Raw genomic sequence first — 21,815 nt, forward strand, 5'->3', positions numbered from 1 at the left:
TTGTCTTTGATCCTTGCCTATGTCCTCTTGTTTGTTCCTTAAACTAACTCCTGTTCTCTTTCTCTTTTATTTCAGGTTATATCTCAATGCCTGTTCCAAACTGTTGCCTTTTCGTTTTTTGATTCAGAAATGTCTTGGTAAGTAATAGCATCAGTTTATAAAACTCGTTTCACTGCCTCAGCAACCACATCACACAATTATCACTTATCTTCGTCTTCTCCTTTCGTTTCAGTAAAGTCTTTGAACTTCGACGACCTCCGGTTAATTGTTTAGCCGCTCTGAACTCGCTCTCCCACTCCGGCTATCAAGAACAGCTGGCGTCTTCGAGGCTTCTCTGCCAGATGCTAAGCTTCGGTGAATATTTTCAGGTAATAACTTCTTAGGAATTTGGCTCCTTACACTACCGGGGAACTAGGAACGGGATTTGGAGATTTTCCTATGCTTCCGTTTTTTCGTAACTAAACTTAATTCTCCTCACGATACTCCGAGCTCCGCAGAAACACTTCTTCTCCTGTAAATTCCGTTAGTGAAGTGCGCAGTCTTCTGCCGTCGCGCGCCCCACCTGGACTCCTCTAGATTGCTAAACACTAGACAGCTGACCGCAGCCCAAACCGGCGGCCATCTTAAGGTTCCGTTTTTTATGCATTCTGACCATGAACCCACAGTCGGTTTGCTTTCAGCTTGACAGCTCCGCACATGGGATACAGCCGCGACTTGCGAATCAAGGGTTCTGACAGTACCCCCCAACAAGGTAGATCCTCTCCCTCTTGGTTTAGTGGGGAACCGTTGATGAAAAGCCTTAACCAATCTTGGTGCGTGAACATCCTCCTCTCGCTCCCAAAATCGTTCCTCAGGACCATACCCCTTCCAGTCTATAAGATAAGACACTTTTCCCTTGGAGCATTTTGAATCTAGTATCTCCTTGACTTCGTACTCTGTTCCCGTTTCCAACTGGATAGGTTTTGGGGGCAGTATCTTCCTTAAATTGGTTGAAGTCTTTTTTAACAGTGAGACATGGAAAACTGGATGGATCTTCAGTTTTGATGGTAAGGTTAATCTATAAGACACCTGATTTATCCTCTTCTCCACTGGGTAAGGACCAATAAATCGAGGCTGGAACTTTCGGTTCCCTTTGAACCTCAAGTTCTTGGTGCTTAACCAGACCTTATCTCCTTTCTCTAGCTGAGGGCCCTCACGTCTCTTTTTGTCTGCGTAAATCTTATATTTTTCCTTTGCCACCTGTAAACTTTCTATTGCCTCTCGGTGAATTTGTTCTAGGTGTGACACTATATCCTTAACTGCTGGAACTGATATGTCTATCTGCCTGATGGTTGAGTTCGGATGTCTTCCATAATTCATGTAGAAAGGGGAGAAACCTGTGGAGACATTCTTAGCATTATTGTGGGCAAACTCTGCTGCTCACAAATAATCTGCCCAGTCCCCATCCTGGTTCAAAAGGAACAGTCTCAAGTATTGTTCCAATTCATGGTTCACTCGTTCCGTTTGACCATCGGTCTCGGGATGGTAGCTGGTGGAATATCTTACTTCTGTTCCTAAACTTTCCATAAAGGATTTCCAGAAACAAGAGATAAACTGGGACCCCCTGTCAGAGATGATGATTTTAGGAATGCCATGTATCTTTGCTATGTTTGTACTGAAATGCGTAGTTAACTGTTTAGCAGATGGGACCCCTTGTAATGCTGTAAAGTGAGCCATTTTAGAAAAGGAATCTACCACTACTAATATGATGTCATAGCCCTTGCTACATGGTAAATCAGTGATGAGATCTAATGTAATTGTGTGCCACGGATAGGGTGGTGTAACTAAGGGCTGGAGTAATCCTTTTGGGGCCTTTCGTTCAGATTATCCCTGCGCACAAATCTCACAAGTTTTGACGTAGTCCTCAATATCCTTGTTCATCTCTGGCCACCAGTAATGTCGCTTGATCAGTTCTTTGGTTTTTGCCTCCCCCTTATGTCCTGCCAACTTCGCATCATGACATTCTTGCATAACTTGTTGTTGTAATTCTTTAGTGGGGAGATACAAATTTTCATGAAAATAAGGGAGTTGATGAATAATTTTTCTACCTTCCTTTTCCTGCGCCCAATCGTGCATTGCTTCTGGCGTAATCACTTGCGAAATGCTGTTTTCCAAACTGATCGAGGTCGTGACTCCAACGATTTTCTCTCTTGGTATGATGGATTGGTTTTCCAATGGCGTCTTCGGATTTTCTGTACCAATTCTGGACAAGGCGTCTGCCTTTCCATTTTGGGCACCTGGTCGGAAGGTGATTACGAAGTCGTAATCGGCGAAATACAATGACCATCTCAACTGTCTTGGAGTTAAGGTACTGGCTGTTTTAAAAAATTTCAAGTTTCGATGGTCAGTAAATACGGTCACTTGATGTTGGGCCCCCATGAGAAGATGTCTCCATTCCTTGAAAGCATCCTTTATCGCCAACAACTCCTTTTCGGTGATGGTGTAGTTACATTCTGCCGGGGACAACTTCTGTGACCTATAAGCGACTGGGTGCAATTGTCCAGTAACTTCATTTCGCTGGGATAGAACTCCACCTACCGCTTGGTCGGAGGCATCTGTTTCTACGAAGAAGGGTTCATTCGGATCCGCATGCTGAAGTATTGGGGCTGTAGTAAAGTCTTGCTTCAACAAGTTAAAGGCTTCTTCTGCTTCTGGGGTCCATTCAAAATGAACACCTTTCCTCAATAGTTTGGTAAGTGGCAGTATTTTATGGGAGAATTCACTGATGAACCTACGGTAAAGGTTCGCGAATCCAATGAAGCTTTGGACCTCCTTAACACTTTCTGGGGATTTCCAATTTATCACCGCCTCTATTTTCCGCTGGTCCATTAGTATTCCCGTAGGAGAAATAACAAAACCCAAGAATTCCACTTGAGTCACGTTAAAGGCGCACTTTTCTAGTTAAACAGTCTGTTTTCCCTCAATTTTTCCAAGACGCCTCGGACCTGATCCTTGTGTCTCTCCTTGTCTGCAGAATAAATCAGAATGTCGTCTATGTACACTATAGCGCATTGATCTATATACTCCTTTAGTACATCATTGATGAAGTGTTGGAATGCTGCCGGTGCGTTGCAAAGCCCATAGGGCATGACCTGATATTCAAACAATCCGAAACGAGTTCTGAAGGGCGTCTTCCATTTGTCGCCTTCTCTCATTCTGACCAAGTGATAGGCCCCCCTCAGATCTAGTTTGGTGTATATCTGAGCTCCCTTCACTTGGTCTAACAACTCCGATATGAGAGGCAAGGGGTACCTGTTCTTTTTGGTAATTCTGTTGATTGCTCTATAGTCTATACAGGTTCTCAAATCCCCTTCCTTCTTCGGCACAAAAAATAAGGGCGACGATACCGGGGATTGAGAAGGTCGAATTAAACCGTTGGCAAGATATTTGTCCAGGTACTCCTTTAGGTGGCGATGTTCTTTTTCTGTTCGAGCATATACCCGACTACAAGGCAGATTGGAACCAAGTTCAATTTCTATCTTGCAGTCAGACTGGGTGTGGGGGCAGCTGTTCCGCTTCCACTTCGTTAAATACATCTTGGAAATCTGCGCACTCTTCAGGAATTTCTTGCGCGTTTATCACACATATCGAACCTTCCAGTTGGCACAAGGAGTGAGACGGGCTGACTTCAACTTCTGGTCCTCCCTCCTTGTTTCCAAAACAATTTTCAATACATTACTTTGAATTCATCCTAATAGTTCTGCTACTCCAATCAATTGTGGGGTTGTGCTCGGTGAGCCAAGGTAGCCCAAGGATTAGTTCAAACTGGGGAGCGTCTATCAAATTAAACTGGATCCTTTCTTCATGGCCACCATCAGAAACTAGATGGATTATTTCAGTGTGGCTCACTATGGGACCGGATGACAAGTTGGTTCCATCCACCGCTCTTACGGGTTCACTTTTAGTCTTCATGATCGCCTGTATCCCCACCTTTTGAGCAAACTTTAGATCACAAAAATTTCCGGTAGCACCGGAGTCTATCATTACCGACACCCCGGGTAGGGCTATGTGTCTGAACTTCACTTCCATAGATAAGTTAAGATGAGGAGCAGCTGACTGAAGAGTATTGGCCACTCGATGTTCTTCGGGAGTCTTTTCGAGAATCGCACCCACCTGTTCAACTCTTCCAACCGGTGGTGCTGCTAGTTTTCCTTCGGCTTGTAATTCACCTTGGGCTTCTTTGGGCAACTTCGGACAAAATGGCCTCCAGCTCCTCAATACATACATAAATTACCTGTCCGTCTCTGTTCTCTTTCTTCTTTTGACAGGGGTCCACGTATCGTTCCGATTTGCATAGGTTCCACCCCTGATGCTCCTTCGTTACTTCGACTACTCTCTGATCGGACCCGGTCAAACCTAGGAACCGTCGGTCTGAATTCTCTTCTTTTCTCGCCTTTTCTTTCCCCCTGCCGAAAATCAATCTCAAGCACAAGGTCCACCAATGCAGATATTTCGGTAGGTCTGTTCGGGATTCCTGCCAAGGCATCTTTCAATTCGTCTTTCAAACCACGGTAAAATACTGCGGCTCGCTTGCTCTCCGGCCAATTCGTTTCCACTACTAGCTTGTTGAATTGGGCCAGGTAGGATACCAGATCTCTATTCCCTTGCTTTAGATCTAGTAATTCGTTGTCTACAACTTGAGAAATCCTCCTCCTGTCGAATATTCGTAAAAACTCGTCCTTAAACTCCTCATAATTTCTTAAGATTGGGTCATTTCTGGTTATATGTGGCAAAGACCATGCTGCTGCATCCCCACTGAAGTAGGACAAGGCGAAGGCGACTTTAGATTGTGCGTCAGGGAATATCGAAGGGCGCACATATAATGTAAAGAACACTGGGCTATAAATATTTGCGCCTTTTGCGGATCCCCACTAAATCGCTCTGGAGCTGCCAAGGGTATTACCGGGGACAAAGAATGGATCACTTGGGTGGTCATCTTGTTTGTGCTTTCTAACAAAGGTTTCTGAGGGTCCTGTCCTGAACTAAGGGGTTGTCTCAATCTATGTGCTAATTCTGCTGTTTCCTTCCTGGAGTTCACAATCTCTAATCTTAAATTTTGATTGTCTTCTCTAACTGCACTTAGCTCCTTTTGTATGGCATCTAAGATTACTCCTAACCCTTGTATGTCAATTCCCTCTGCCATCTCGGTTTGGGTGCAAGGTGCAACTTGGGCACTTCACTCTGTCAGACTTTCAAAGGATACTCTTTAATAGCTGCACAGGAACAGAGATGCTTGCTCCCGAATCCACCCAAGGGCAGTAGACTAGAGCTCATATGCCACGAGACTCCAATCCACTACCCCAGAGGGAAGGGGGAAATTGGATAAAATATTAAACAACAAGAAGAGATTCCCTTGGATGGTTCCGCTCGTCAGTCCGACCTGCAGACCGCTACTGGCTTGAACCCTGAAGGGAAAAATCACAGTTAGCCTTATACTTCTACCTATCCTCTACCTTTCCCTGTTATCTGTTCTGGTTCTCACCCACCATCACTTCCAAGAGTCTTGTCCTCTCTTCTATTTCTTGTAGGCACGGACGTGGCTGAACTTCTCTTAGTTTTAATGTTCCTGTAATTCAAAATTGCATTTCTATTATCATTTTCACTACACTCTCTGCTAGCTCTTATCTTTTAACTTTGCTCCTCTCACTCACTTCTTGCCTGTCCTCCTGCGCCGCTATCCTAGGTGCCTTTCCTCTGCCTTTCTGGATTCTTCTGTGAACAGTAAATACAGGTACACTATTGTTATTATCTGGTCACCTCCCTAACTAAGTGTTTTTCTATGTATGTTATGTATTCTAACTTACTTATTGTCTCTTGTCTTTGATCCTTGCCTATTTCCTCTTGTTTGTTCCTTAAACTAACTCCTGTTCTCTTTCTCTTTTTATTTCAGGTTATATCTCAATGCCTGTTCCAAACTGTTGCCTTTTCGTTTTTTGATTCAGAAATGTCTTGGTAAGTAATAGCATCAGTTTATAAAACTCGTTTTACTGCCTCAGCAACCACATCACACAATTATCACTTATCTTCGTCTTCTCCTTTCGTTTCAGGAAAGTCTTTGAACTCCGACGACCTCCGGTTAATTGTTTAGCCGCTCTGAACTCGCTCTCCCACTCCGGCTATCAAGAACAGCTGGCGTCTTCGAGGCTTCTCTGTCGGACGCTAAGCTTCGGTGAATATTTTCAGGTAATAACTTCTTAGGAATTTGGCTCCTTACACTACCGGGGAACTAGGAACGGGATTTGGAGATTTTCCTATGCTTCAGTTTTTTCGTAACTAAACTTAATTTTCCTCACGATACTCCGAGCTCCGCAGAAACACTTCTTCTCCTGTAAATTCCGTTAGTGAAGTGCACAGTCTTCTGCCGTCGCGCGCCCCACCTGGACTCCTCTAGATTGCTAAACACTGGACAGCTGACCGCAGCCCAAACCGGCGGCCATCTTAAGGTTCCGTTTTTTTATGCATTCTGACCATGAACCCACAGTCGGTTTGCTTTCAGCTTGACAGCTCTGCACATGGGATACAGCCGCGACTTGCGAATCAAGGGTTCTGACATGCTGCTTGAAATTTAACGATTCAAAAGGGGGTGGTGATGGACAGAGTATCTGAATTAAGCAGAACACTCCTACCCAGTCAAAAGATCAGGTCTTGATCCATCACCGTTTTTTAGCTCACTGCACCATCCCAGTTCAGAACCTGGCTACATGCAAATTAGTCTGACCCTGGCCCAGTGCATCATGGGAACAGGGCAGACCAAATTACCAAGCCAATTCTTTACTGGAAAGGAAACAAGCTTCCGGGGACCGGTTTCTGGCATTACAGCAGTCTTCGGCCCGGCTTGCTTGAATCCAGATGGTGCAGTGAGCAAGGGACTCACATCTGAGCATACCCTTCCACACTTGTGGTGGCCAAAACGATTCAAAAGGGGGTGGTGGTGATGGACAGAGTATCTGAATTAAGCAGAACACTCCTACCCAGTCAAAAGATCAGGGCTTGATCCATCACCGTTTTTTAGCTCACTGCACCATCCCAGTTCAGTACCTGGCTACATGCAAATTAGTCTGACCCTGGCCCAGTGCATCATGGGAACAGGGCAGACCAAACTACCAAGCCAATTCTTTACAGGAAAGGAAACAAGCTTCCGGGGACCGGCTTCTGGCATTACAGCCGTCTTCGGCCCGGCTTGCTTGAATCCAGATGGTGCAGTGAGCAAGGGACTCACATCTGAGCATACCCTTTCACACTTGTGGTGGCCAAAACGATTCAAAAGGGGGTGGTGATGGACAGAGTATCTGAATTAAGCAGAACTCTCCTACCCAGTCAAAAGATCAGGGCTTGATCCATCACCGTTTTTTAGCTCACTGCACCATCCCAGTTCAGAACCTGGCTACATGCAAATTAGTCTGACCCTGGCCCAGTGCATCATGGGAACAGGGCAGACCAAACTACCAAGCCAATTCTTTACTGGAAAGGAAACAAGCTTCCGGGGACCAGTTTTTGGCATTACAGCCGTCTTCGGCCCGGCTTGCTTGAATCCAAATGGTGCAGTGAGCAAGGGACTCCCATCTGAGCATACCCTTCCACACTTGTGGTGGCCAAAACGATTCAAAAGGGGGTGGTGATGGACAGAGTATCTGAATTAAGCAGAACACTCCTACCCAGTCAAAAGATCAGGGCTTGATCCATCACCGTTTTTTAGCTCACTGCACCATTCCAGTTCAGAACCTGGCTACATGCAAATTAGTCTGACCCTGGCCCAGTGCATCATGGGAACAGGGCAGACCAAACTACCAAGCCAATTCTTTACTGGAAAGGAAACAAGCTTCCGGGGACCGGTTTCTGGCATTACAGCCGTCTTCGGCCCGGCTTGCTTGAATCCAGATGGTGCAGTGAGCAAGGGACTCACATCTGAGCATACCCTTCCACACTTGTGGTGGCCAAAACGATTCAAAAGGGGGTGGTGATGGACAGAGTATCTGAATTAAGCAGAACACTCCTACCCAGTCAAAAGATCAGGGCTTGATCCATCACCGTTTTTTAGCTCACTGCACCATCCCAGTTCAGAACCTGGCTACATGCAAATTAGTCTGACCCTGGCCCAGTGCATCATGGGAACAGGGCAGACCAAACTACCAAGCCAATTCTTTACTGGAAAGGAAACAAGCTTCCGGGGACCGGTTTCTGGCATTACAGCCGTCTTCGGCCCGGCTTGCTTGAATCCAGATGGTGCAGTGAGCAAGGGACTCACATCTGAGCATACCCTTCCACACTTGTGGTGGCCAAAACGATTCAAAAGGGGGTGGTGATGGACAGAGTATCTGAATTAAGCAGAACACTCATCACCACCCCCTTTTCTGAATCGTTTTTGGCCACTATAGGTGTGGCAGGGTATAATCAGACATGAGTCCCTTGCTCACTGCTCCATTAGGATTCAAGCAAGCCGGGCCGACGACGGCTGAAATGCCAGAAACCGGTCCCCGGAAGCTTGTCTCCTTTCTGGTGAAGAATTGGCTTGGTAGTTTGGTCTGCCCTGTTCCCATGATGCACTGGGCCAGGGACAGACTAATTTGCATATAGCCAGGTTCTGAGCTGGGATGGGGCAGTGAGCTAAATAACGGTGATGGATCAAGCCCTGATCTTTGGACTGGGTAAGAGTGGTCTGCTTAATTCAGACACTCTGTTCATCACCACCCCCTTTTCTGAATCGTTTTTGGCCACTATAGGTGTGGCAGGGTATACTCAGACATGAGTCCCTTGCTCACTGCTCATCAGGATTCAAGCAAGCCGGGCCGACGACGGCTGAAATGCCAGAAACCGGTCCCCGGAAGCTTGTCTCCTTTCTGGTGAAGAATTGGCTTGGTAGTTTGGTCTGCCCTGTTCCCATGATGCACTGGGCCAGGGACAGACTAATTTGCATATAGCCAGGTTCTGAGCTGGGTGGGGCAGTGAGCTAAATAACGGTGATGGATCAAGCCCTGATCTTTGGACTGGGTAAGAGTGGTCTGCTTAATTCAGACACTCTGTTCATCACCACCCCCTTTTCTGAATCGTTTTTGGCCACTATAGGTGTGGCAGGGTATACTCAGACATGAGTCCCTTGCTCACTGCTCATCAGGATTCAAGCAAGCCGGGCCGACGACGGCTGAAATGCCAGAAACCGGTCCCCGGAAGCTTGTCTCCTTTCTGGTGAAGAATTGGCTTGGTAGTTTGGTCTGCCCTGTTCCCATGATGCACTGGGCCAGGGACAGACTAATTTGCATATAGCCAGGTTCTGAGCTGGGATGGGGCAGTGAGCTAAATAACGGTGATGGATCAAGCCCTGATCTTTGGACTGGGTAAGAGTGGTCTGCTTAATTCAGACACTCTGTTCATCACCACCCCCTTTTCTGAATCGCTTGAAATTTAACAGCATTTAACACTTTAACAAGTCGCCGAAATAGTACAGTTGAGTGGAATCTCTTGCAAGACCTTTGCTTTCACTTATATCTGATGTTTTACTCACAAAAAAACCCCATATAAAATATTTGGCATCCTAATATTATGCTACTCATAACAAACTACTCTAAGTGTTAAATATAAATGGGATGCCAGTGGGACTTTAAACAACCAGGAACAAAAGCATTAATTATTCGACTGTCATTTAACTCTTAGTTGGTATAAATCTAAAATAACCCTCACACTCAAGTCCACCGTGGAACATCCTTCACAGATCATCTTTTGACCATCCATAAGAGGTGGTTTGCAATATAGGCTATTTTGATCGATCTCGATCCACTCCAGGGAAATGATTGTGCATAATGCAAACCTGCCTACTAATTGTGGTGTGGTCTGCTGGGTTTGGAATAGTCAACTGCTTATTTTGATGGGGTTAATTCAGATGAGGGTCCTAGTCACAGTCAATCATATCATCTGCCATCGTTAGACATAACCTCCTTTGAAAGAGGCGGAGTGCTGGCAGAAAAATCACCCCGAGAATAAAATGGTTGACAAGGCCAATATCTCTTTTAGCACTGCCGCAGCTTCAAAACGAGGCAGAAGCGAATATTAATAAAGAAACAGGCACACACATGGCTTACACGAGCTTTTTAGGTTGAAGGCCTAAAAGGCTGCGCTTGCGCAGTCTTAGGCCGGAGATTTAATGACTCTTAGTAGCGCAGAAGGTCCCGCCTCCCTGCCCTGTCTCTCCTTCATTGGCTGGCTTCCTAAACGGAGGCCAGCCATTGGAGGAGAGATGCATCACTCCAAACAAGCCCCGTCTTTTTCGGATTCGGGGGCGTAAATTTTGCTGTTCTTTAGACAGTGACGTTGTCTGTCACTCAAATCAGCAAAACCACGCCCCCGAATCCGAAAAAATCGGAACCTTGAGGCCGCCATTTTTGTTGTTGTCTGCAGTGAGGATCGATCTTTCATTTAGCTCTTCCTCTGCAATCCACTGACACCCGGTTATGCCGCCCTTACTTCTGCCCTCTTACTGCCCTGTGACAAGCCCTCCCCTGCCTGGGCACTCTCGGCTCTTCACTCGTTTGCAGCGCCGAGCGTGCGGCTTTGGGTGGAGCCTGCCGTGTGCGCTGTTCCCTGGGCCGAGTTCGGAGTGTCGTCACTGGCAGGAGGCCCTGCTGCGGCTGCATCCGTTGCTGGATCCCCGCGGTGAGTGTGAGTGGGTGTTGGGGGGCAGGGGTACCCATTAACTTGCTTGCTTGAGTTATCTTGCATGCGGGTGCAGCAGTGTGCTGTGCCTGCAGCAGCCCGAGGCTGCCAGGCGCTGGGAAGGTGCCCGAGAGCGAGGAAGCGGCCCACCGACCCGCCATAGCCGGGGGCTGACGAGCTGTTTTAGTAAGCCTACAGAAACAGCAAAATACATGTCGGACGGGTGGGGGGCTACTCGCAGATGCAGTGACAGAAACAGCAAAATACATGTCGGACGGCAAACTATGCTTAGCACACATTTTTAGCGTTTGTGTTTTTAAGCCACACCCTTAATTAAATTGCCCACGGACGTTTGAGAGACTCGCCACCTCCCCCACCCACCCTCTGGATGCAATAACAGAAACAGCAAAATACATGTCGGACGGCACACTATGCTTGGCACAGATTTTTAGCTTGCTGTGCCTGCAGCAGCCCGAGGCTGCCAGGCGCTGGGAAGGTGCCCGAGAGCGAGGAAGCGACCTGTCATAGCCGGGGGCTGGCGAGCTGTTTTAGTAAGCCTACAATGTAGAGTCACTGCTCGGGCTCACCTATGGGCCATGCTTAGAGAGACCCCCTCAACGCTGTCCGTGTCTCCTTTTACGCCCCCCCCCCCGTCTGTGTCTCGAGCGAGGAAGCGGCCCACCGACCCGCCATAGCCGGGGGCTGGCGAGCTGTTTTAGTAAGCCTACAGAAACAGCAAAATACATGTCGGACGGGTGGGGGGCTACTCGCAGATGCAGTGACAGAAACAACCCTCTACCTTAATTAAAAGTGCGGTGGGCTCATCCAGAATTAAATGTAAATTCACATTTGCGCAGATGGATTGTTTAATGTCCGTGGCTGCCACCCCTGGTGACACAGCTATTGAAATGATAGTGGTCTGGTGTAGGGCTGTAGGACGGCGCCTCGGTTACCTCAGTACCTTTCTTTCCATTCTTGGAAGGTGGATTTGTGGTTCAGGGCTTCTTTCCCTCACAGGTCTCCATGCACCTGGATCACCAGGGCGAGCAGGGATTATGGGACTATGAGTGGGAGCTCTGTCGCAAAGCAGGCATCTTAGTCTCTGTCAGCCCACCTGCCAAATGCACTCTTTTAATGCATCAGCCATTTGTGCTAACCGCAGTTGTTACCAATCGGTCCGCATGGCATGCAAACAGCATGTGGACTGCTGTGGACTAGCTGAAGTAAAGGTATTAAGCCCCAGAGATTGAGGACACACGCTCACTAGGATATCATATCTCAGCTTTTACTGAAAAAGCATGTAATCTGGTAGCTCTTTTCCTGTAATACCCACTGTTGCTCCACTTCGCAATCCTGGGAAAGTGTCGGAATAGAAGCATTGTACTACTTTTTTAATTGGCAGGTCAATTATGCAAACCTTAGTTTATTTAATCTTTTTTAAGTTTGCGCAAAAAATCTCTATACTTTTTTTTAAACCAGTGGTATTTATTTGATGTAACCCCACTTTATTTAAAATTGTGTAGGTTTCTTAGTCACCAAAACCTTATCCTCGGATAATGCAGGAGGAACAGTAGACTGTCTTATTGTGTCTCCCTCACTACCTCACTCTTTCACTACCTCACTCTCTCTGTCTCTCACTACCTCACTCTCTATCTACCTCACTCTCTCTCTCACTACATAACTCTCTCTAGCTCACTACTCCACTCTATCTATCTCACTACCTCACTATCTCACAACTTCTCTCTCTCAAAACATCACTACCTCACTCTCTCACTACCTCACTCTCTAGCTCACAAGCTCACAACTTCCCTCTCTCTCTAACTCACTACCTCAATCACTCTCTCACTACCTCACTTTCTATTTCACTAACTCACTTTCACTCTCTTTCACTACCTCTCTCTCTATCTCACTACAACACAACATCACTCTATGCTTATATCTCACTACCTCACAACATCCCTCTCCCTCACTACCTCACTCTTTCACTACCTCACTCTCTCTATCTCACTACCTCACTCTTTCTACCTCACTCTCTCTCTATTTCAATACCTCACTCTCTATTATTTCAAAACCTCACTCTCTCTCTATCTCACTACCTCACTCTCTCTCTGCTAATGCAATAGGTATCGCATATGCAAAAAAAAAAGCTAATGCCCATAGAAATGACAATGTCATTTATTTAGGGATACAAACAAGATAAAAAAAATAATGAGCAATACCAATAGCTCTACCTATAATATTGCCGAGACCATTGCATTGTAAATGCTTGTTTTTGTTTTGTTTTTACATTAATACTTGTCATACAGCAAATATCTCCGGATGAGAAATATGTCAATATGTAACTTTAGCTCAAATGGAGAAATCGAAGTTTGGGCGGAGGTGTTTAGTGCAAAAATATTTGCAGCTATTTTAACCGCATGCGCGCTAGCGGTTTTCCCGCTGCGTTTTTTAAAAAATCGCGTTACATGACGAGCTCAGCTCGTCATGAGCGTACGAGCGTCGTCACTTATGACGAGCTGAGCTCGTCATGAGCGCAGAAGGGGATAATATGGTTGAAAATCAGCTTTCGGGAGTATTATAGTTGCATCCAATGTTGCCAAAGATGGAAGCAGCGACACGTGGAAATCAAGTCATTTCACCGATTTGCTACTAGATTTGTGACTAGCCTTGGCACAGGACTGTAAGATGAACTGGGAACATACTGGGCCAGAATGAAGTGGCTTGTGCTAGCATCAGTAATGCAGCATGGGCAGTGACTGGGGCATACTGTGTTCAGTTATGGTCTGCTTTTACTGCCGACCAGCGATAGGAGGGACAATTCTTTTTACTTTCATTAAGACCCATGATAAACTGGATCAGGGGTCTGGGTTGGACTGTGCTATGGGTAGAAGTTTCTTTTTTGGCATTAACATTAGATACTTAAAAATTTGACAAGATTTCTCTTCAGCAAGCTCGAATTTGCATTTGCTATGTGTAAAAATAAAACATTGGTATTGCAAATACTGACCTTGTTAACAATTTGACGGCAGAGCTTTATCAATCAACCAGGGGCTTTTAAAGCGCGCTACTCACCCGTAAGGATCTCAAGGCACAGGGGGAGGGGATGGGGTTTGTAACTACATGTCAGCCGAAGAGTCGGGTCTTGAGGCTCTTCCTGAAGGAATGCAGGGCAGGGGAACGTCTGATGTTGACTGGGAGCTCGTTCCAGGTTTTGGCTGTGACATAGGAAAAGGCTCTTCCACCTGCTCTGGTATTGCAGATGTGCGGGGTTTCTGCTAGGGTGAGGTCGGCAGAGCGGATTCTTCTTTTGGGTACTATAGTTGTAGAAGAATGAACTTGAACTGGACTTTCTGCTCACAGTTCTGTGCACCCCCTGCCTACACTGCAAGAATAAACTTCTGGGAAGAATCAGCTTCACATGTACCTATTTGGGTCTTTCTTATGATACCTACACCAGTGGAAGTCCCACAACCTTTCAGGTGCAAAGATGACTCAAGGGCGCACCGCAGATCTATCCTCCACCCCAAAACCACCTTCAGTAGCTTTGTTATTTTTGATTCCCTCCCAGCACTCTCTCCATCTGGTAATTTCAGGGCCTTTAACAGTTAAAACTTAAAAGTGACAATCTCTACTTCATCAGTCATGAGAGAGCCACACAGTTCATTGATTTAATCCAATATTTCTGTAGCGTGCGGTGACAACTCTCAGCAGTGTTCCCTGTACCAGTGTTCAGAGTCTGATGTGCCTAATTAGACAATGCAGACCATGAAAACCTTGGAAAACCAAAGTATCAAGCGGAGATGCCGCGGAGCTGGGGTGTGTGGGATTTTCATTATACGCAGTCTTTGAGCTGCCCTGCGCACGCGTCTGTGCTGCGTACAACATTTTACTTTCAAAGGGTCTGTGGTCGCTCCTCCGTGAGATGAAAGAACCCGCCAGCTCGAATAAATGGCCAAGACACCGGAGCGATCTTCAAAGGGCTGCAAGTCTCACATCAAGTCGAGTCCAAAACCGTACTTCAAGAGTGGAGTTCAAGAGAGCGGTGCTTTTTAAGCATCCTTAGAAGACCGAGGAACAGCAAGATAAGTAGCACTGACACTACTGTACCTGTCATGTCTTGCATGGCTCTACAAATACAACATGGGCTCAAATGGAAGGTGACTGCTTCCTTCCACATCAGCAATCAAAGGCAGCATCCGAGTCAGCCTAACAGTGTGGGGAAACTCGACTTGCATGCCTTTCACTGAACCTTTCCACAATGTGTTTTTCCATTCTATTTCTCCAGCTCATGGAGGCCAACAGAGACACAGGGGGATAGATAAGGCGAGTTTTACAGCTGTCATCTAAATATTAAATGCTCTGCGGTAACCGATCACTTATCGAGCCCTAGAATCTGTCTGCTCTCCTTTCTCCCGCGTTTTAAATCTGTTTACTTTCCGAAATTGAAAAATTATCAGAAAATGTTTCCATTCGGCTGGAGGTTATCTTTCAGGGCTGGACGGCCGAGGCTGAAGGTTCCGCAATATAAAGCGCGTGCGGAATAATTTCCTGGACGGGGATAAGAATCAGTGATGAATGCCACATCTAAGAGCAGGCCGTCTTCATGGCGAGTGTGGTTAATTACCTCGGCAAAATGTGACACTGGAAGTAACACCGACATGAAACACAGGGAATTCATTTAATTACAACGCTGAAACGGAGAGAGGGATCAATCGGAGGCTCAAACTACTAATTGATACCAGGCTCGAAACAACATGTGGCGACCCAGAATACGAAAATAGACGGTAAACAATGTTATGAACGAACCTGCAAAGGCCGCTCAAATCCGATTCTTGTCTGAAAGGTATTAAGTGAAATTTGTTTCACCACTGATGCTCGAGTATTCAATACATTCACTTAACATGCTCCATTACCTTGGATTTATAGGCCTGTAATTCAGCTTCGAGTTCATTGATTTTCGCTTCGTTCTTCTGCAGTTGGGACTGGGCTTCTTGGCGTACTGTAAACTCTTCTTCATACTGAAAAGGAAGGTGGAATAATTATGTTTTTGCCTACGACATTACTTTGATTGTGAAGGCAACATCTTCTACATGCTTCGGTGCAAAATGTAAAACCCGCTAACTTAAGCATATTTGTGATTCTAGCCAGCGACAGCTCGACACCAATAAAGTATCTGTGCAAATAATTCACTGCCCCCAGACAGATGCACACATCAAAGTTTGCCTATGAAATCCAAGCAGGCAGCCGATTCCTTCAAACGCAGCAGCTACAAGTTGGCAAAGCATTTCAATAGCATATTTGTGAAACCTGTATCTTTAATAATTTGCCGCACAATTCCCTACGAATAATTGCTAATATATAAACTTGCATTGCAAACTGAGAGGCAGCCGCAGCAAAGGAGTGCTGGGAGTCTAATTGGTTCATTAGCAGCCCTCACTTCACTTCAGATCCAGCCTCCCAATGTAAACAATTCAACGTTCATTGTTCCAGTTTTAATTAGCAGAAAGGCCTGACTGTGTCACACACTCGAGGAAAGGTTTGCAATTGCCGAGAGATGCCCGAGATTGGACTCAGCCTATAACACCGACGGATGATTAAGTGCTTCGAGGAATTTACATAATCAGCCTGGTCCTCATCTTGCTGATAAAGAGCAGGTACCGTTCAGGAGTAATAAAACTCATTTTAATCTCACATTTAAACCTTCAAGTTTTAATCATACTCTGCGCTGATGGGCAGCTTTTTAATTATACCAATTCATATTGCCTCCTGAAACTATGGCGGATTCTCAAGTTATTTAAAAATATGCTGGATCTGTGTAAACGGAAAGTTTCCCGCTTAGTTCGCCTGGAACGACGGCACTTTTAGTGCCACCTTCAGAAAGTAGCACCGTACACCATGCATGACTCCAGGTCGCGCAAAAACAAAGTGAAGCCATTAAAGATCATTACAAATTTAAGAGAGTAAAAATAAGTTGGAGAAAATATGAAAACCATGGCGTCAACATAGAGCAACGCTGGGGATGGAGTGATGCGCATCAACCAAGTCTTGCTGGAGGGTAGGGAGGGACTGGATGAGGTCTTTGGTCCTCTGTCTGTGAAACCACCAAGGGTATGTGATCTCCTACCTCTCCCTAATACTGTAGTTGTAATGTTTAGTGCTAAACCATGTATGAATGCATGTAATTGATGTAAAACATGGTCATTTGAGCAATGTTAATAAAAAGATTTTTTTTTTTAAATGTAAAAGCTGCATGCACCCCAGCCCCTCTAACCAGGTCTCATTGCCCATGTGCCTGACATACTACAACTGTGCAAGTGCTCAAAAAATCCCATTACTGGCATGGGCTCAAGCCTCATGTGAGCGAGGGAATTCTCTCTTTAGAATAAGAGAAGTGGCCCAACGCCAATTTACACCCCAGTAGGGCAGCCATACCAGAGGAACCTTTGTGGGGAAAGGGAACTTTTTTTGGGGGGGGTCTTCAATAAGGAGTAATAGCAAGATGGTACCTTAAATAAGGGACAACCTGCAAGGACTACACCAGCTTCGACCTTGTGCTGGACCAAAGATCCCTTATGGGAACCTTTTTACCAAAATAATTGGAAACTCACCTCCTTGTCCTGTGAAAATGTAAACAAGGATGCAAGAGCGGGACTACTGTGAAAACACAGAGTGCCAAGAACATGCAGATTTACCCCTACCTTCACAGTAAATCTCTGGCCATGTGAAAATGCTTGCCAAAGATTTGTAGGTGTTCACCCGCTTAGGAAAGCATCCCCCAACTCTAAATCCCCAAACCTGCCTCTAAGAGCACACATATTCACATGTACCCTTAACAGCGTAACATGTGAGCAGATACTTTCATGGGTGCAAAATCAGTTTTTGTGGACATAAAAAGTCACGTTACTCTCATAAATTGAAGGTCAATTAAGTGTACAAATAGCTTTGTAAATCAAGCTGAGTATTTGGATGCAGGAAATCATATGGCCTTCAGGGAAAGCTAACACCATATCTTTATCCAGCTTACATTTTTTGTAGGGGAGGGCCGAAAGTTTCAATTTGCCTGCAGAATTGGCGTCAGTTAGCAACTCCGCGTTACTCTTGTAACGCGGAGATCCGGCAAAATTCTGTAAAACGCCGTATGGCAGATTCTTTTCCGGTGAGCGTTCAGAAATGCAAGGGTGATTTGGCGTCAACTGGAGCAATTTTCTAACACAGGCCGTCAATGTCAAAGGACTGCTTCTCGAGTAGATTTGCTCCTGCTTTGAGTAGATTTTCTACTCGAGTGGCAGCAAAATCAAATCGAATGGCTATACACTCTTGCGCACCGCAAAGTGCCATTCATGTCGATTTTTCAGAGATCCTGGCACTAAATTGCAGCACATGCAGCGTTGCATGCATATTTCTACCCGTTGACAGAATTCCGTTGAATCTCGTGGAGTTTATATTTAGCGTCGCGAGATCCGCTCACCCCTAATTTTTTGTTCAAAGTATTCCAGCTGTTCAGTCAGTGCTCTTTATATGATCTTTTCAACTGAGAACAGCATTTTATTTTGTGCTTCATAAATATAAAAAACGTAACATGACACAACCTTAAAAGTTTGTGCTACATAGTGTGACTCCTCACCATTAGTAACATGATGGAGACCATAGTTAAAGGACATGTACAATGCCATGTGAGGAAGGCCTGCCTCTGTAACATCTGCCAACCAGGTTTTTGTACTGAGACCACGTAGGTGGAAGAGAGGGACAGCCTTCTGCAGACTTGATATGAGGGCAGTCTATGATTCTGATCTTATTGGACCAATTGGCTGTCTTCACCGTTCCGCGTTAAACTCTCTCATATAGCACACACTTGAATTTCGCTCAAACTACAAAACTGCCTGCCTCTCACACAAGGCCATATACTTTATAGCCTCTCCACCTCGCTCAAAATGTAAAACTGTAGCACTAAACTAAAATCATAAGAAGCCAATTAACATGATTTCTCATAACACTATTTTAAAAAAGTCATCCCTTAAACATACTGTTTTAGGGACCACACAGAGAAATTGGAATGCTTTACCCGTTCACATAAGACTTGCCTATTGACAACAAATCTTCAAATATAATCTAAAGGAACACATACTTGAATCTGGCTTAACATCTCATATTTTATGTTCAGGGCTATTCATACCCTGCATAGTCTTTATCCTTTGCTTTATATCTTATCATAATTATTGTTGATATGTATTCTTTCTACAAATATCATAAAATCTATTTTCTATACTACAACCTATACTAGATACTTCAGCCCTCGTTACCACTTGATATCTACTCCTTCTCTGCCTGGGCCTCTGTCGTCCCACTGACATCTATGTATAACCCATTCTACTAAAGCACATATTTTCCTGCAACTCTTTTGAATTTGTGTGTTGTATTTTATACTGTTAATGTTAAATGGCTCTTGGATGCTGATCTTACGTTAATGTACCCTTGTCTATAAAGAGCTCTGACGCTTCTCGCAGTTTAATAACTCAATTTAAAAAATAAAATTTTATTAAAAGAATATAAAACTAAACAAAGTTTGAGCATCAGTTCCTCGAAGACTGACTTTAAAACAACTGGTATTGCAGGAAAGGCAAGAATCCTATTCCCTCTAAAGCAAAACTATGAAGGTAAGGTGAGAGTACACTTCTGCAAGAGAGGTGGTGACCATTTGAAGTCCTGCAAGATTCGTCTTGCTCCTCCTGTTAGAGGGAGAGGTGTGGCGCCGCGGCCAGGGCGACTGACGCAGGAATCTGGGGACCACGGTTCGATCCCCGGCTCCGGCGGCAGGTTAGCCCAGCACCATGTGACTCTGGGCAATAGCTCGCTTAATCTTCCCGACGGCCCCCAGCGCCTAGAGACCCTTACGGGTGATTGTGCGCTTTACAAATGTGGACTTTACTTTACTTTACTGTTCTTCATGTGTATGGGCAGACACTAACTCGAGATCTAAACAGCACAATCGAAGTTCTCTGTGCATGCTGGTAATACGCAGTAGCAGAAAGGGGAAAGGTCAAGCATTAATGGATGTTTAGTGGACAGAGAAGGCCTTCTTGCATTAAATAAGGCTAAAAGTGTAAGTAGACTGATGAGGATGTGGCAGTTGCTAATGGACCCATTTCTCAGTCCCATACTTTAAAAAAACACTCCTTGCCCCTTCCACTCAATACAACAGTCAAAAGAAAAATATAATTCAACTGATTTAGTTCAACAATTTTCAACTGGGGCTCACCAAGAACATTGCATGCTATTTTATCCCAGAAATTATGCTAAGCCTCGTAGGCCCTGTGATTCTATCTAGGCTGAGTACTGAAAACTGTCAATGCAGGGTTCCAGTGTAGCACGGTCAAACAACAGCAGAATGATCAAAACCGGGACAGGATTAAACCCCACTTGGCCCAGTTCCACTTATTGGAAGAGTGGACGCACCCAGGTCTGTAACTCACGCTTGCGATATCAGCCCTCATGCTTCCTGATGCCAGGCCCTAATAAATCAGAAATGCCACCATATACAGGAGAAAAAGCTTGGTGAATGGGAACCATGGAGGTGTCAAATCGAGAGCCTGGGTCCAACTCTCACTGCCTCTGGCAGAGGAGAAGAACCACCTCAACATAGTTCTGTAGTGACTGCACCTCCACACGTTGCAGCTGGCTCCCTAGACCCAAGGTCTGAAGTGGCCTACGCCAAACAGCATATCTTCTCCGGATACATTTTTTTGGGGAGGCAAACGGGTCATAGTGAAGGACTCCACAAGGACTTCTGGAAGCCCCAATTCACAGGAGTAAGATCACCTCCCTTTTCAACAGTGAGGCGTGTCTTAAGGATAAAAAGTATCCTTTACGACATTCCACTCTTTATTCCATATAAGTAGTAGGCTCATAACTTCAAGCGCAACGCACTATTAATAAACATTTGCATAAATTAGGTTACCTGCATAGAGAAGTATAGTATACTGCCAACGTTTATAAAGCACTACGAATGACACCTAGGGGTGTCTCGCAAGGGAATACAAGAGTGTGTTAAAATGAGTTTGTTGCGATCTATTTATTTCAAAAAAGATAAAGAATTGCCGACTGGGCATGAACTTACGAATATTTATGCAAAATATATTTTGCAGCTACGACTGGAGCGCACACTGAGCGCGAACTGAGGGGGGTGCTGGGATGCCAATCCCAGGAGTACGGTGCTGGGGCAGCTGCAGTCAGGGTCCGCACGTGTGAAATCTACGGTTATTCCTGGGCTCGAAGCAGAAGCCTCACTAACAGGCGGCATGAAGGAAAGGGGACGGCAGCTCTGAGCGCCCTTCGCCCCACGCGCTGCCTGACGCAGAGAGTGTCGACTGCGCGCGACGGCGACGGAAGGCACGAGAAGGCGCTGGAAGCTTACAATCGACCACAGTCCAGTGGGCATCGTTTCATTTTCCTTACACGGCTGCTCAACGTAGTGTAATGTGTAACAAGGGCTGCGAGCACTCTGGGGCATCTCAGAACCTCTCAGTACGATGAGCACAGGGAAACAAGCACGGGAGACAACAATTTGTTAAAATCGTCCAGAAATCAGTCGGCGATGCGCAGCAAATCAAAATGCTCGTGTTCAATCCATTTTTATTTTTTTTGTTGACTCTCGACGTGTGATTTACTGAGGCTTCGGTGCCGGAAACACAGAGATGCTACACTGGATGATGGTTATTCACCCGCTGAAGGACAGTGTGTTAAAGAAGGGGACAACCATGCATTTCTGATAGAGGACCTTACTTCCAGCCTCCTTATAAAAGCAAGAGAGTCCATATGAAATCATGAAGATAATTCCCCTTAAAATAAATAATGGTATTTGCCAGGCTGCCGTAAATATCTCGACCACTGTAGGTACTGGCAACGAATACAATTGCATTGTAGCTGCTTTTAATTAATTAGTGATTCATTTGTAAAAGAATAAGTGCGGGCCCTGAGTTTTACTTAGAAGCCCGCAGTTGGAGATGAGAATATCTGTTGTGGTTCACCAAGGCTGCGCGCACCTCATACCGCATTCATGCATCACCAGGCCCTCTTTACCTCACTCTTGTAAGTCATTTTCAACCCTGCTTCTCCATTTGACACAGTTTTCCATT

At 45.4% G+C, this 21,815-nt stretch overlaps 1 protein-coding gene across 1 annotated transcript in view; it reads right to left on the reverse strand.

Moving 5' to 3' along the window:
* Positions 1-21,815, reverse strand: part of DIAPH3 (diaphanous related formin 3) — a 2,176,287-nt gene that overhangs the window by 1,317,590 nt on the left and 836,882 nt on the right. The window contains exon 15 of the mRNA XM_078657410.1: positions 15,597-15,701. Within this exon, the coding sequence (XP_078513536.1) occupies positions 15,597-15,701 (105 nt within the window). The remainder of the gene's footprint in view (positions 1-15,596; positions 15,702-21,815) is intronic.

This window comes from Lissotriton helveticus, chromosome 8 (genome assembly GCF_964261635.1).
Source record: "Lissotriton helveticus chromosome 8, aLisHel1.1, whole genome shotgun sequence".
Taxonomy (NCBI): Eukaryota; Metazoa; Chordata; class Amphibia; order Caudata; family Salamandridae; genus Lissotriton; species Lissotriton helveticus.